A 13885-nucleotide genomic window follows, 5' to 3' on the forward strand; every position below is an offset into this window, starting at 1 on the left:
GAGCTCTAGCCGTCTCTGCACTTAACTTCCGGGTCACCTATCAACCAAATCAAGTGATGACGCTGGAAAGAGGCAAGCAGGGTTCGGTCGTCCCAAACGACGCAATCGAAGGGCGGGTCTGCCTGTGGGTGGGCGGAGCTCCGAGTCCTCTCAGCCACTAGGAACGAAGGGGCGGGGCTGTGACGTTCCCGCACGTCCGGTAGTAGGCGGGGCCCTGTTGCCGGAGTAACCGGGCGTCGGTGTAGAGGTGGTGTCTCCTTGTGGCAAAGCTGCCTATTTCCCCGCGCTGAGATCCTGAGACTATGGTGAGTGCCAGGCGAGGCCAGAAGAACGGCTTTGGCATCTTGTTTACGTAGCTTCTCAGGTCCTGGGGCGGAGGGACACCCAGAGGCATCCTGGTTTCTTCCACCTCCTCCCCATTATGTTTTTCCCTTTCCGGGTGCTGTTTCTGCAGTTTCCTTCCTCTCCCCATTTCTCGTAGCACCCTGACTTCCACTTTGGTGCTGCTGAGCCTCTAGAGTAACGTAACAGAAAAGTGTAGGGGTAAACACTTGGTCTGATACCCTGATGTGAGACGTCATTTAGAACAAACATTTTAAATGTTCGTGTTTTTCATCATCGCATTTTTCAAGTTCTTAGCTTCCCTTAAACGAGGCTTCATTTAAGAGTATTGTGTTGTGCATGCGACTGTCTCAACACTGACCGGGAGGTCTTGTAGTGTGTGCTCTCCTGAGCGGCAGAGCACTGCTCCACCCCCGGGCTAAGAGCCTTGCAGGAAGGGCTGTATTTGCCTCAGTTCTCTTTTAGCCAGTTGATTCCCTTCTAGGCAGGTGCCTTTTAACGGAAATGCCCCCTGAGGATCTCTTGGGAGAGCTTCTGGAATATTCACTTCCTTGAGCTTCCCCCACCACCAATGCCAAATTCTTGGCATTTGCATTTTTAAAATAATAAATTTAAATTTTATTTAAATAATAAATAATAAATTTATTTAATATCATTTAATTATTTATGTAATAAATAAATAAATAATAAATTTATTTTTTATTTGTGTTCAATTTGCCAACGTACAGAATAACACCCAGTGCTTATCCCGTCAAGTGCCCCCCTCAGTGCCCGTCACCCATTCACCCCCACCCCCCGCCCTCCACCCTCCTCCCCTTCCACCACCCCTAGTTCGTTTCCCAGAGTTAGGAGTCTTCATTGCTGCTATAAACATCGGGGTGCAGGTGTTCCCGGCGTTTCATTGCATCTGCAATTTGCATTTTTTAAAAAGCCTGTAGGTGATTTTAATTCACTCACTGGTTTGAGAACACGGGGTTCTACTTAATTCACTTAATTAGCAAATCTTTTAAACACTTATGAGTAACGGACTGGAGAATAGAAAAATGACTATTGTCTCAGATGGGTATGGCTGTGGATTTAGCAACAGAGCCCCTCCCACCACCCCTTCTTTCTCCATTGCTCCAAAACAATCCTTTCCTTGCCTCTATCTGCCCCTGTGCTCTTCCTGCTCTTACACGTTCACTTTCCAATCCCTGTTCCTTCCTTTTTCCTCCCTTCTAAGCAGGTGTCAGAGTCTAACAGTCATTTTCTTCAACCTCAGGCCCCTAACCTACACATTGGCATATATTTTTACCCATTGTTCAGTTTTGTATTTCTAGTTTAGATAAAATGTTGTTGAAGGTAAATACATTCACCTCTCCTCTAGATCTCATTTCCTCCTATCCATTACAAGACCGTTTGCTTCCACTTATCTTTTTCCTTTCCTATGCTTTCAGGCATTTGCTCCTTTTCCTGCTTCCCAGTGTTTTGGTCATACATCTGGAGAAAATGAAATGAAACAAAAGCACATCCCCCATGCTGTGTTTATCCAATGATTGTCCAGTCCTTCCATCTATCAGTAAACTGCTTGAAAGCACAGTATTTTCACCTACTTCAACTGCCCCTTTCTCATCTGCAGTATTCTGTGGTCTGACGTCCTCTTGAATATCTTCAATGAAGTTGCTTGTCTTAAGTTTCTAATGGCTTTTGCGGTGCCAATCCAGTAATTTCTTGTCAAAGTTAGTTTTACTGAGGTACCTGAACTCAGTGGTTGAGTGTCTTCCTTTGGCTCAGGTCATGATCCTGAGATGAGGTCCTGGGAACGATTTGCGCATCAAGCTCCCCCACAGGAAGCCTGCTTCTCCCTCTACCCATGTCTCTGCTTTTCTCTCTGTGTCTCTCATGAATAAATAAGTAAAAAAAAATTTAAGTTTATTTTATTTAGCTTTTCTGTGACAGCTGAGTTCATGAGCGTTCCTCCCCCCCCCCCCCCTTTTTTTTTCTTCTCACTGGCTTCGTCTGCCTTTTAAATGCCTTTTGCTAGGACTCAGTCTTAAAATTTTCAGTTCTTATTCTATGCATTTCCCTGGGGTGATTTCATCCACACATGTGAGTTTTAGTAATGCTGAAGGATTCGTGTCTAAATTTCAGTTTTCATCTCACACCTGCTAGCGCTAACCTAGTTGCTTTCTGGACAGCTCTACGTTACCAGAAAGGCCTCTCAAGTCGGCCATGACCAAAACTGAACTCGCTATCATTCCACTTGGTTTTTCTAATTCCGTCAAGTTAATTGATGACATCACTATATTGTAACCTATAGTATAGCTTTAATATTATGTATCCCTAGTATTATAGTTACTCTGTATTACAATATATGTAACCTAAACCAGAAACGAGAGTTGTCCTCCATTTTTTTCTCTCCTTGCCTCCCATATTCCAGTGGTCACTAGGTCCTATTTTAGTTCAAGCTCTCCTTCTTTCTTGCCTGGACTTTAACAGTATGGTATGGCAGTTCTTCAATCTATTCTTTTCTCTGCCACAAGAAGGAATTTTTTTTTTTTTACCAGAAGGAATTTTTTAAAAAATATTTTACTTATTTGAGGGAGAGTGAGCAAGCGAGCAAGCAAGCACGAGCTGGTGGGGGGGGGGGGGGGTGCAGCGAGGAGCAGAGGGAGAGGAAGAAGCAGACTTTCCCTACTGAGCAGGGAGCCTGCCTTGGGGCTTGATCCCAGGACTCTGGGATCATGAACTGAGCCAAAGGTAGATGCTTAACCGACTAAGCCACCCAGGAGCTCCAGAAGGAATTTTTAAAGATCCAAATCTTTGAGGTTACTCACCTCTTTAAAACTCTGGACTCTCCATACCCTACAGTGTAAAATTCAAAGTACCTGGAATGGCATACAAGGCCCTCCATCATCTAAGACTCACCTGTCCAGCTTCTTTCATGCATCTCCATTCCCTAGACACTCCTTTTAGCTACTTGACATTTGCTGAACATTTTAAGCAACTTCAAACTCATGAATGTTCCATTTACTTTGTACGTTCTGTTCCTTTTACATGGGATACCCCATCCCATTGTGTGTTGGCCAAATTCCCTTTGATCCTTCCATACCATGGTTAGGTGTCCTTTCTTCTGTGATGCCTTACTTCTCTACTCAAAGGTAGTTGACTTTTTATTCTTTTTTGTCACAACTTTACCTAATACGCTTCTCTCTTATGGTACTTGCTACATTCAGTTGAAATTATTTGTGAATTTGTCACTCTTACTAAACTGAAGTGGGAGATGGATTGATCTTTATTTTGTTCACTGCTATTGCTTAGACCATATTAGGTACTCGGATATTTACTAAATGAAAAAAAGAAAAAAAAAAAAAACAAGAAAGAATGTGATACATGCCCTGAGAGGTTACAGAGTACTTGGCAGGTATTGAAGGATGGTGTCTTCAATTTTCAGAGTCAGAAAGGCCATCATTAAACAAATGGAATAGAATTTCCATAACTAGAAATCAATGGCCTGAACAGTAGCATGAGAGCTGGAAAGTACATTTGTGGAATACTGGTTTTCTTCATGTTTGTCTTACATTGTCATTCAGACTTCCCAACCACTCTAAGAGTGGTGAACTCCTCCCCCTCCCCTCTGCACCTGCTGGAGTTATGTGGTGGCTCTGTCAAACTGGGTAGTCAGTGAAGGCTCCTTTAAAGAATTGACTTCTGTCTTGAGACCTGCATGACGAATTGCAGTGATCTGGGTGACCAGACAACACTAGCAACAAGGTCAAAGGCCCTGAGGCAGAAAGCGGTTGGCATATTTCAGGAATCGATCTTGTGGTTAAATGTAAAAAATAATAGAAATTCAGAGGTGGGGCAGTGTGGGGGCAGCAGCAGTGGGGGAAGTAAGGCAGAGAATAACATGAAATACAGTTAGAGAAGAAGGCAGAGGATAGACCACATGTATGCACTATAGCATGGTTTCTCAGATTGGGTTCTAACCCATTACTGGGTTGTGAAACCAATTTGTTGAATGTAGCCAGCATTAAAAAAATAAGGTGGCGTAAAGCAGACACTATATTCGTTGTATGTACAAAGGATAACTTCTGCAAAACTTTTATTTGAAAATGCATATGTGTTGTGTGTACTGGGTTATGATATAAAATGCATTCCTTCCTGGCAGTCATGGTCCACAAAGTTCAAAATATAGTGTGCTTTGAACAATAAATACTTTAAGAGGCAAAATAGTTGATCTCAAGATGCACAGATTTCTTATTCCTTCTTTGTCCTAGCATCAATCTCATTGGCAGGTGCACTGATTTCTTATTCCTTCTTTGTCCTAGCATCAATCTCATTGGCAGGTGCACTGATTTCTTATTCCTTCTTTGTCCTTGTGTCAATCTCATTGGCAGGAGAAGCTCTGAATTTAATGAGAGCCTAAAATTGACTGGAGCAGAATTCTTTCGTTTCTTTCTGCATCCAGATCTCTCTCCTGTGTCGGTTGCTGTCAGCCCTTCATGAGGAAGAATAGGCCTTTAGAGAACCAGAGAGAAATCGGTGTTTTCCTTTTCCTATGTTCAGTCTCACCTCTGGCATGTGTATTGTATCAGAGGCTGATGGTCTTTCTCCAAGCAGCTGAAGGTAGAATTTGTTTGCTTATTTGCCTTCCTGACCTGCTGCAATTTCATAATCTGATCAGTTTCTGTCTGCATCTGGATGTTAAAAGCTAAGCTTCCAGCACCATAATTAGGTTCTGACTACAAATTCAAGACTAGCCTCCATTTTATGAAGCAGAGATAGGCAAATGTAGTTTTTAGTATATCTCCCATACATGTTGTTTAAGATAAAGACTATGCTAGAGTCATCAATTTATTTACTGTTATGCATAAAGAGAATAAAGGAGATTCTAAGACTCTTGACTACAAAGAGATATGAATGTTATAAATCTATATATATGCTCTCTATATATCTATGTTCTAAAGTAGAACATTGATTTGAATGCTGTTAACAAAGATGATCTGCTAGTATAACATAAGGCCTTTAAAGATTATCCACTATGTTCTGCAAGAATTACACTAAACAAATGTCTCAAAGTTGTTAGTTTAAACGAGACTTCAAAGAGTTTCATGATGGCTAAATATAAACAAGATTTTATTCCACGAAATGTTTTTCAGTTTCTAGCTCTAGAACATTTCTTCTAAATACGCTTGCTGTTTTTATTTTTGGCATGTACTTCTTAACCATCCAGGATTCCTTTTATTACCTGAAGTGCTAACTTGGAAGGACTGCAACTTTAAAGCCCCAGGCAGGGTTTCATTTGCTAGAACTGAATCAGAAAGTATAGTGCCTAATTTAGAAACCTGAAACCAAACAAAGGATTTTTCCCACTAAACGATTTTATTACAAATGCAGATTGGAGCTGTTACATTCTTCTTTCATAGGAACTGGTAGTATTTGCAAAACTGAATAGCAATGGGTTAATATAATGCCCTAATTTTCCTTACATGTAGCTCCTTTTGTCTTTTTCTGTCCTTTTTCTGCGTTTTAATTCATCTTTTTTTCCTTTTTTTCCCCAGCTGTATTGGGATATAATTGACATATAACATTGTGTAATTTAAGGCATATAATGTGTTGATTTGATACACATGTATTGCAAACCACCTTAGCATTAAGCCCATACATTACATCACCTAATTACCATTACTTTTTTTTTTGTGATGAGCACATTTAAAGTTTACTCTCTTAACAATTTCCAAGTGTAGATAATACCGCATTGTTAACTCTATTTGATTCACCAGAAGGTATTCACTTCTAACTGGAAGTTTTTATCCTTTGACATCTCATTTTCCTCACCCCTAACCCCTGGTAACCTCTATTCTATTGTTTCTTTGAATCTTTTTAGATTCCACAAGAAACTGAATTTATACAGTATTTGTCTTTGTCTGACTTCAGTTAGCATAATGACCTCAGAATCCATCACTGTTGTCACAAATGGCAGGATTTCCTTCTTTTTCATTGCTTTCTCGATATTCCACTGTATATATGCCACATTTTCTTTATGCATTCATCCACTGATGGACATTTAGCTTGTTTTATATTTTGGCTGTTGCACTATATAAAATATATTTTATATTTGGCTTTATATTTTATAATGTGGCATTGCGAATGGAAGTGAACATATCTTTTGGAGTTAATGTTTTCATTTTTTTTTCAGATAAATACACAAACGTGGAATTGTGGATCATATGGTAGTATTATTTAAAAATTTTTGAGGAATCGGGCAGCCTGGGTGGCTCAGCGGTTTTGCACCGTCTTCGGGCGTGATCCTGGAGACCTGGAATCAAGTCCCGCATTGGGCTCCCTGCATGGAGCCTGCTTCTCCCTCTGCCTGTGTCTCTGCCTTTCTCTCTCTCTCTCTCTCTCTCTCTCTCATGAATAAATAAATAAAATCTTAAAAAATAAAATAAAATTTTGAGGAATCTTCAATGCTGCTTTCCATAGTGGCTGCACCATTTTACATTCATGTCAACAGTGTGCAAGGGTTCCCTTTTCTCTACTTCCTCCCCAACACTGGCTGCCTCTTGTCTTGTTATACTAGCCATTCTAACTGGTATGAGGTGATATCTATGGTGTTTTTTTTTTTAATTTTCCCTATTGATTAGTGATGCTGAGCACCTTCTCATGTACGTGTTGGCCATGTGTATGTTTTCTTTGGAAAAAGACTATTCAGTTCTTCTGCCCATATTTTTAGTCCTATTGTATATCTGTGAATGTATATGTAATTTAGATGTTAATCCCTCATTAGATAGTTTGTGAATATTTTTTCCTGTTCTGAAGTTTGCCTTACCATTTTGTTTATTGTTTCTTTAGCTGTGCAGAAGATTTTTAGTTTGATGTAGCCCCACTTACTAATTTTTACATTTTTGTGTATGCTTTTGGGGTCACATCCAAAGACCTCTTGCCCAGACCAAGGTCAAGGACCTTTTGCCCTATGCTTTCTTCTAGGAGTTTTATGGTTTCAAGTCTTATGTTTAAATCTTTAATACATTTCAAGTTAATTTTTGTGAGTTGTATAAGATAGAAGTCCAATTTCATCCCTCATAGATTCTTTCTTATTCACCAATTATTCATCAGTTCTAACAGGTATTTACTGAGTGCTTTTTGTTTGCCAGGCACTGGCTATACATTGATTAATAAGATAGCTCTCCCTCAGTGCCCATAGAGTAGAGCCCAAATTTGTTAATTGGCAGTTGAGACCTTCTCTGGTCCCAGCTTACCTTGTGCACCCTGTGGAACTTATGGAGATATTAGAAGATAGGGGATCCCTGAGTGGCTCAGTGGTTGGTGCCTGCCTTTGGCCCAGGGCGTGGTCCTGGAGACCTGGGATCGAGTCCCACATCAGGTTCCCTGCATGGAGCCTGCTTCTCCCTCTGCCTGTGTCTCTGCACCTCTCTCTCTCTCTCTCTCTCTGTCTGTCTCTCTCATGGATAAATAAATAAAATCTTAAAAAAAAAGATATTAGAAGATAAATTACAAAGGTAAGTTGGGTTACAAAAGAAAAATTACAAGGTGAGGTCAAAATGTGTAATAAAAAGAAAGGCCTGACCTAGCCAGGGTGGTAAGGGAAAACCTCCTTGATGTTTTAACATTTATTTTTATTATTATTTTTTAAGATTTTATTTATTTATTCATGAGAGACAGAGAAAGGCAGAGACATAGGCAGAGGGAGAGCCACCTGGGCTGCCCGAGGACAAGAGATGTAGAGGCAGGCAGAAACCCGGGAAAACTGAGGGTTATGCATCTTGGGAAGGGTTTTAGATTTCTTTCAAAATGTAATGGGTGGGATAATACATCTCATACATTTTTCCTATTCCATCAAAATATTTTATTTTCCTTGGATCTGCCTTATTTAAACTTTAACTATATGAGTTTGGACTTTCAGTGACGGTTTTCATGCTATCTGTAACATTTATGATCTTATAAACTTTGGAAAATATTTATCTGTCCAGATCTTATGTTTGAAGATCAAAACACTCTTGATTTCTCCTTTTATAATCGCCTTTTAATAATTTGATTGTTCTTCGCCTGCATGGCTCAGTTGGTTAAGTGTCAGACTTTTTGTTTCTGCTTAGGTCATGATCTCAGGGTCATGGGACTGAGCTCCATGTTGGGTTCTGTGCTCAGCAGGGAGTCTGCTTGATTTTCTCTTCTTCTCTCTGCTCCTCCCCTGCTTGTGCACATGTGCTCTCTTAAATCAATAATCTTAAAAAAATAATTTAATTGCCCTTTTCTGGACCCTTTGTTTCCATAATATGTTCTTAAAGGTGTGGTAGACAAAGTTGCACATTCCAGGTGGTGGCATCACAGTGTCTTCACAGATACTATGTTTTCTGCTGTGATTTCCCTTAATGTCTTTCTTGATGGTGCTAGAGCATAAGATTGAAGTAGCTCATTCTCCAGAAATCTCTCCAATACTTCAGTTAACCTTATATCCACTTTCCTGCAAAATCTGTTTAAACTACTTCACTTCTGAAAGCTGTTGATATTTTAAGACTTTCTATTTATTAGATGTGAGAAATTGTAGCTATTAAAATGTACTGCTCAATTCAAGTTTATTTTCTGTTACTAGGCACTTTGTCTAATTAAGTTGCTATTGTTACCTCTCCTGAGTCCTCCGATGTAGTGTGCCTTCATAGTACTTTATTCTTTAAAATATATTTCCATATGCATGGGTAATGGCTCCAGAGTTCTCTGACATATGTAAATTTAAATTTCATCCTCTGTTTTCTGAAGTTCTGATACGAGTTACATATGCATATGCTACATGCATTTTATATGCTGTCTAAAATATACCATTATATGATACATTTGCATTATATATATAATATATAACATATGAAATACATATAGCATATGTATATGTAACTTGTTTATATATCAAATATTAAACTTACTATACTGTAGAAATATAATTGTTTTTGGAGAATTGCAAATATGTAGAAAAATACTCATCTGTAATATCATTGCCTATATATAATCACCATTAATATTTTTGTGTAATATCCCAGTCACATATACATACATGTATACATATACATACACATACATGTATATATCTTTTAAAATGTAATTTTACTGTAGATATTGTTTACAAATCTGTCTTTTTTACTTAATATATCTTACACAATTTTTCAGATCAATTTTAGGAGCTACATTTTATTCTTTCATTTACTTTGATAAAACCAATCCATTTATTTATTTGGTCTTAAACACTTTTATTTTATTTTATTTTATTTTATTTTATTATTTATTTATTTATAAAGATTTTATTCATTTATTCGTGAGAGACACAGAGAGAGAGAGAGAGAGGCAGAAACACAGGCAGAGGGAGAAGCAGGCCCCATGCAGGAGCCCGATGTGGAACTCGATCCCGGGGCTCCACGATCATGCCCTATGCCGAAGGCAGGTGCCAAACCGCTGAGCCACCCAGGGATCCCCAATACTACCATTTTAAAAAAGGATTTTATTCATTTATTTGAGAGAGAGAAAAAGATCGAGCGCAAGCAAGGTGTAGGGGCAGAGGGAGAGAGAGAAGCAGACTCCTCACTGGGCAAGGAGCCCGATGTGGGATTCAACCCTAGGACTCAGGGGTTATGACCAGAGCCGAAGGCAGATGCTTAGCTGACTGAGCCACCCACATGCCCCTAACACTATAATTAATATATTTTTACAGGCATAGCTTTACATAAATCAGTAATTATTTCCTTAGAATACATTGGAAATGGAATAACTGGGCTAGAAGCTATGTGCATTTCTGAGGTTTTTCATGATATGCATTGCCAAATTACCTCCAGAGAGTTTTACCATTTGTATTCTACTAGCAGTGTGCCATGGTTCTTGTTTCTTCTAAATTCTAAGCTAGTATTGCTACATGTTTCTTAGGTATATCTAACAATTGATTTGAACTTTTAATAAAAATTTCACCTTTCTTACCCAATAGTATATTAAATTATAAATTATGATATGTTCTATAGATGAGAAACACTGTCAATACTTGCCTAATGTATTTTTCTATAATTATTGCTTGCCATTTTCCATAAGTTGTTAGAATTCTAAATTTATTAGCAGTATATACTGAGGAAGATGGAGGTAACCTTTTCTAAACTATTATTTACAGATGGGTTATCTAGTCCTCTCTGATCACCTGTTTTAAGAAGCAACCTGTTGTAGTACAAAGGAACTGATGTAGAGCTAGAACCCTAAAATTTTCAATCCTATTGCAGTCTTGGCTTCAGCATGTATTTACTATGTGACTTGTCATCCTTCGGGGCAATTGTCTTCCCTTTCATAAAATCAGAATGATAATTTCTGTTCAGAAAAGCTAAAGCAGTGTTGGGAGGATCAAATGTATATGAAAGTAATTTATAAACTGTAATGTACTGTGCATATGAAATACCCTACTTTCGTATTAACCAGAATGCTGTCTAATGGGACAATAGTTGGGAAAATGGAAGGAAACTAAAATCTAAAACAAGTTTTAGAAATAAATAGTGGAGTTGTCCAATTTAGTGACTATTTAAAAATTAACTTTTATGTATTAAATTCCTTGTCAATATCTGTTGTAGAGTTATTTTCCTGATGGAAACAATAAAGGGTCAAGGAAAAGGGAGGAAAAGATGGGAGATGGCAGGAATAGTACTTGAGACTGGTTTCAGTAACTCTCATACATTTTTTGGGAAGGGCATAGCTAGACATGTCTGATATGTATTTAGTGAGTATTAGATCTGAGATCCATGAATTTCTACTCAGCTTAAATAGATTAGGTGGGAACATTTGCTTTTATTTGTGGTAGTTGAAATTTTATTATTCCATAATTTGATTGTGAAAGTACAATGAGCCCATTCAGGCCTTATCTGTTTTCTAACACATAGGCCTAGAAAATACACACATAGGCTTTGGAAAAACTGAAAACCCCTCCATCTAGTGGCAAGTATAAATCTTTCATTACGTGAAATCATCTTGCTCTTTAGCTTTTATTGTATGTGCCCAAATCTCTGAAAGGTGAATATTTGTATGTTATAGCTATCTGAATATTTATCATAATTAAACAGCTTTAAAATTTATATCCAATGGGAGAATGGCTCCTAAAATATGACCACTTCCCCCCTGCCAGCATTTTCATTTACAATCTAATAATGTCCTTAAGATTTTATCTTGTTTCCCAATATACATGCAGGTTGAGCAATGCGATATTAACACTAGCAATGTTAACAATTAGTAGTAACAAGTAGATATTGTTATCATTGAATGAGATAAAGTGCTTAGCCTAATGCTTTATATGTTGTAAGCACCCCGAATGTTAGCTATTATTACTGCTGCTACTATTGTTACTGACAGGTGTCAAATGGAGACTTACTGAATAGGAGAACAGAGAGGAGAGACTTGTCAATGTAAAGGAGTGTTAATGAAAAACAAGATGAGCTAACTTTTCAGCATGCTCTGTGTTATTTTTTATTCACTGAGTTTCAGGTTTTCTTGTGAATATATATATACGTTTAAACTTATACTTACTCATATCAACAGTGATTCCTTAAATTCACAAGAAAACATTTTGAAACAGAGTAGGAAACTATGTCACTGTAGTTTATTGTTCAATGTTCAGCCTAGTGCCCTGTACAATTATGTGCTTAATAAATACTTTTTTCCTTTTATTTTTTAATTTTTAAAACTTTTATTTCTTTATTCATGAGATACAGAGAGAGAGAGGCAGAGACATAGGCGGAGGGAGAAGCAGGCTCCCTGTGGGGAGCCCAATGTAGGACTTGATCCCAGGACCCTGGGATCATGACCTGAGCCAAAGGCAGATGCTCAACTGCTGAGCTACCCAGGTTCCCTTTTCCTTTCTTTTAAACATTTTGCTTATTGCCCCAGAAGTCTGTTTGGGGTGAGTTGTGACTGGGCCGGAGACATACACATTTGTGACTATCCGGAAGTACTTGAAGTGTTCTTAGTAGTAGTATAATTTTTAAGCAAATTCTTTTTAATTTACCCCTTTGAGGTACATGTTTTTAAAAAGTTTAAATCTTTTTTTTTTTTCACATTTACATGCACTTTAGTTGCACGTGCTATTCCATTTGCCCAGAATACTTCTCCATGTCTTTCTGTGCTTATGGGCCACCTTACTAGAAAAGATTTCGTTGTCCACCCTATCTACATTAGCACCTCCAGTTATTCTCATTCTCCTTCCTCTTCACCTTTCTCTTGTTTCACTTTAGCGCATGACCAAAGCACTGCATGGCTGCAGTTTTACTAATGATAGTGCCTGACATTTATATAACATTTCCCCATTTTTTACAGGCATTTAAGATTCTTAAGTAATTCATAGCATCCTTTAGAGATAGCTATTGCATGTATGGAGGAGAGACACAAATATTAGTAGAGAGCAGAGAGGTACAAATGTCCAGGGAAGAATAGTGTTCTGAAAAGATAGTTGAAAAGAAGGGAAATTAACTTTCCACTGAATTTCCCTGCTAGTCATGTATGGGACTGGGGAACCATGTTTGAACAAGGGCTTTTCACCACCAGAAATAATTTAGAAGTCAAAAACAGTGGACTCTCTTCTTCTGAGAGAGAACTCTAGACTCATTCATCCGTTCAACTGTTAGTTTTTTTTTTTTTTTTTTCAACTGTTAGTTTTAAAACCCTATCATGGTGCTGGATCCTGTCCTATGCACCAACAAGATAGCAGTGAATGAGAAAGCCTTGTCCTTATGGAGCTACGACATCTGGGGGTAGGGAGTCACAAGAAAAACAAACGTATAATGAAATGTTAGGTATTGATAAGTGCTATGAAAAAGGGAAATCGGTTACAGGGACAGAGCATGAAGGAGGCTGAAGAGGGGGTTGGTATTTAGTTGGATGGTTGGGAAGACCTCTCAGAACTGACGTCTGTGCAGAGGCTCAGTCAAAGGGGTGCTATAGGGAGCCGAGCTGTCCAGCAGAGGGAGCAGCAGGTGCGAAGATTCTGTGGTGGGAGCCGGCTTGTTGGTCCAGTGTGACTGGAGCAAAGTGGCAGGAATGCTGCTGACCGATAGCTCGAGGCCAGATTACACAGGTCCTATGTGATGTGGCTTCATCGAGTCTCAGAGCTGGAATACTGGAGTTTTGAAAAGCTGGTATTTCTGAAACTGAGGTTGTGACTCATTGGGAGATTGTGAACTTTATAAATTGTGACTAGCAACTGGCCTTTAAAAAAAGCAGTATAAAATATTAATACAATTGCACATACTGAGGATAAGAATTGTCACATAGAACTTTTTTTTTTCATTTGTGGGGAATACATGTATTGGTTCTCATGGAAAATGTAGTTCTTACTACAGGTTCTGGTAGAAGCAAATAAATAGAAGAAGTGCTGTGAGTCACTGACCTAGGCTCATCCTCGAATTGTATCAGTGAGGAAACTGAGTTGGGAAAGGCTCACATGTGTTGTCAATGTGGTGCTCTTCCTACCATACTGTGCTCCCTTATCGATGCAATGTGCCTTTCTGTATCTCGGTGTGACTGACTCCATAGGTCT

The 13885-nt window shown here is 38.6% G+C and overlaps 1 protein-coding gene across 8 annotated transcripts in view; it reads left to right on the forward strand.

The window, feature by feature from the left end:
- The window catches only part of NME7 (NME/NM23 family member 7), a 262510-nt gene that overhangs the window by 4860 nt on the left and 243765 nt on the right, over positions 1 to 13885 (forward strand). For 2 of the 8 annotated variants that reach the window (XR_004817625.2, XM_035719367.2), the window contains exon 1: positions 152 to 305. The exons of 5 other annotated variants lie outside the window; for them this stretch is intronic. Coding sequence is in view for 1 of the 3 variants with exons in the window: in XM_035719367.2 (XP_035575260.1) it covers positions 303 to 305 (3 nt within the window). In the remaining 2 variants the exon portion in view is untranslated. Of the gene's footprint in view, positions 1 to 151; positions 306 to 6536; positions 6558 to 13885 lie in introns of those variants that run through there. One more of the 8 variants, XR_007411917.1, reaches the window with a different exon arrangement.

The sequence above is a fragment of the Canis lupus genome, chromosome 7, assembly GCF_003254725.2.
Source record: "Canis lupus dingo isolate Sandy chromosome 7, ASM325472v2, whole genome shotgun sequence".
Classification (NCBI taxonomy): domain Eukaryota; kingdom Metazoa; phylum Chordata; class Mammalia; order Carnivora; family Canidae; genus Canis; species Canis lupus.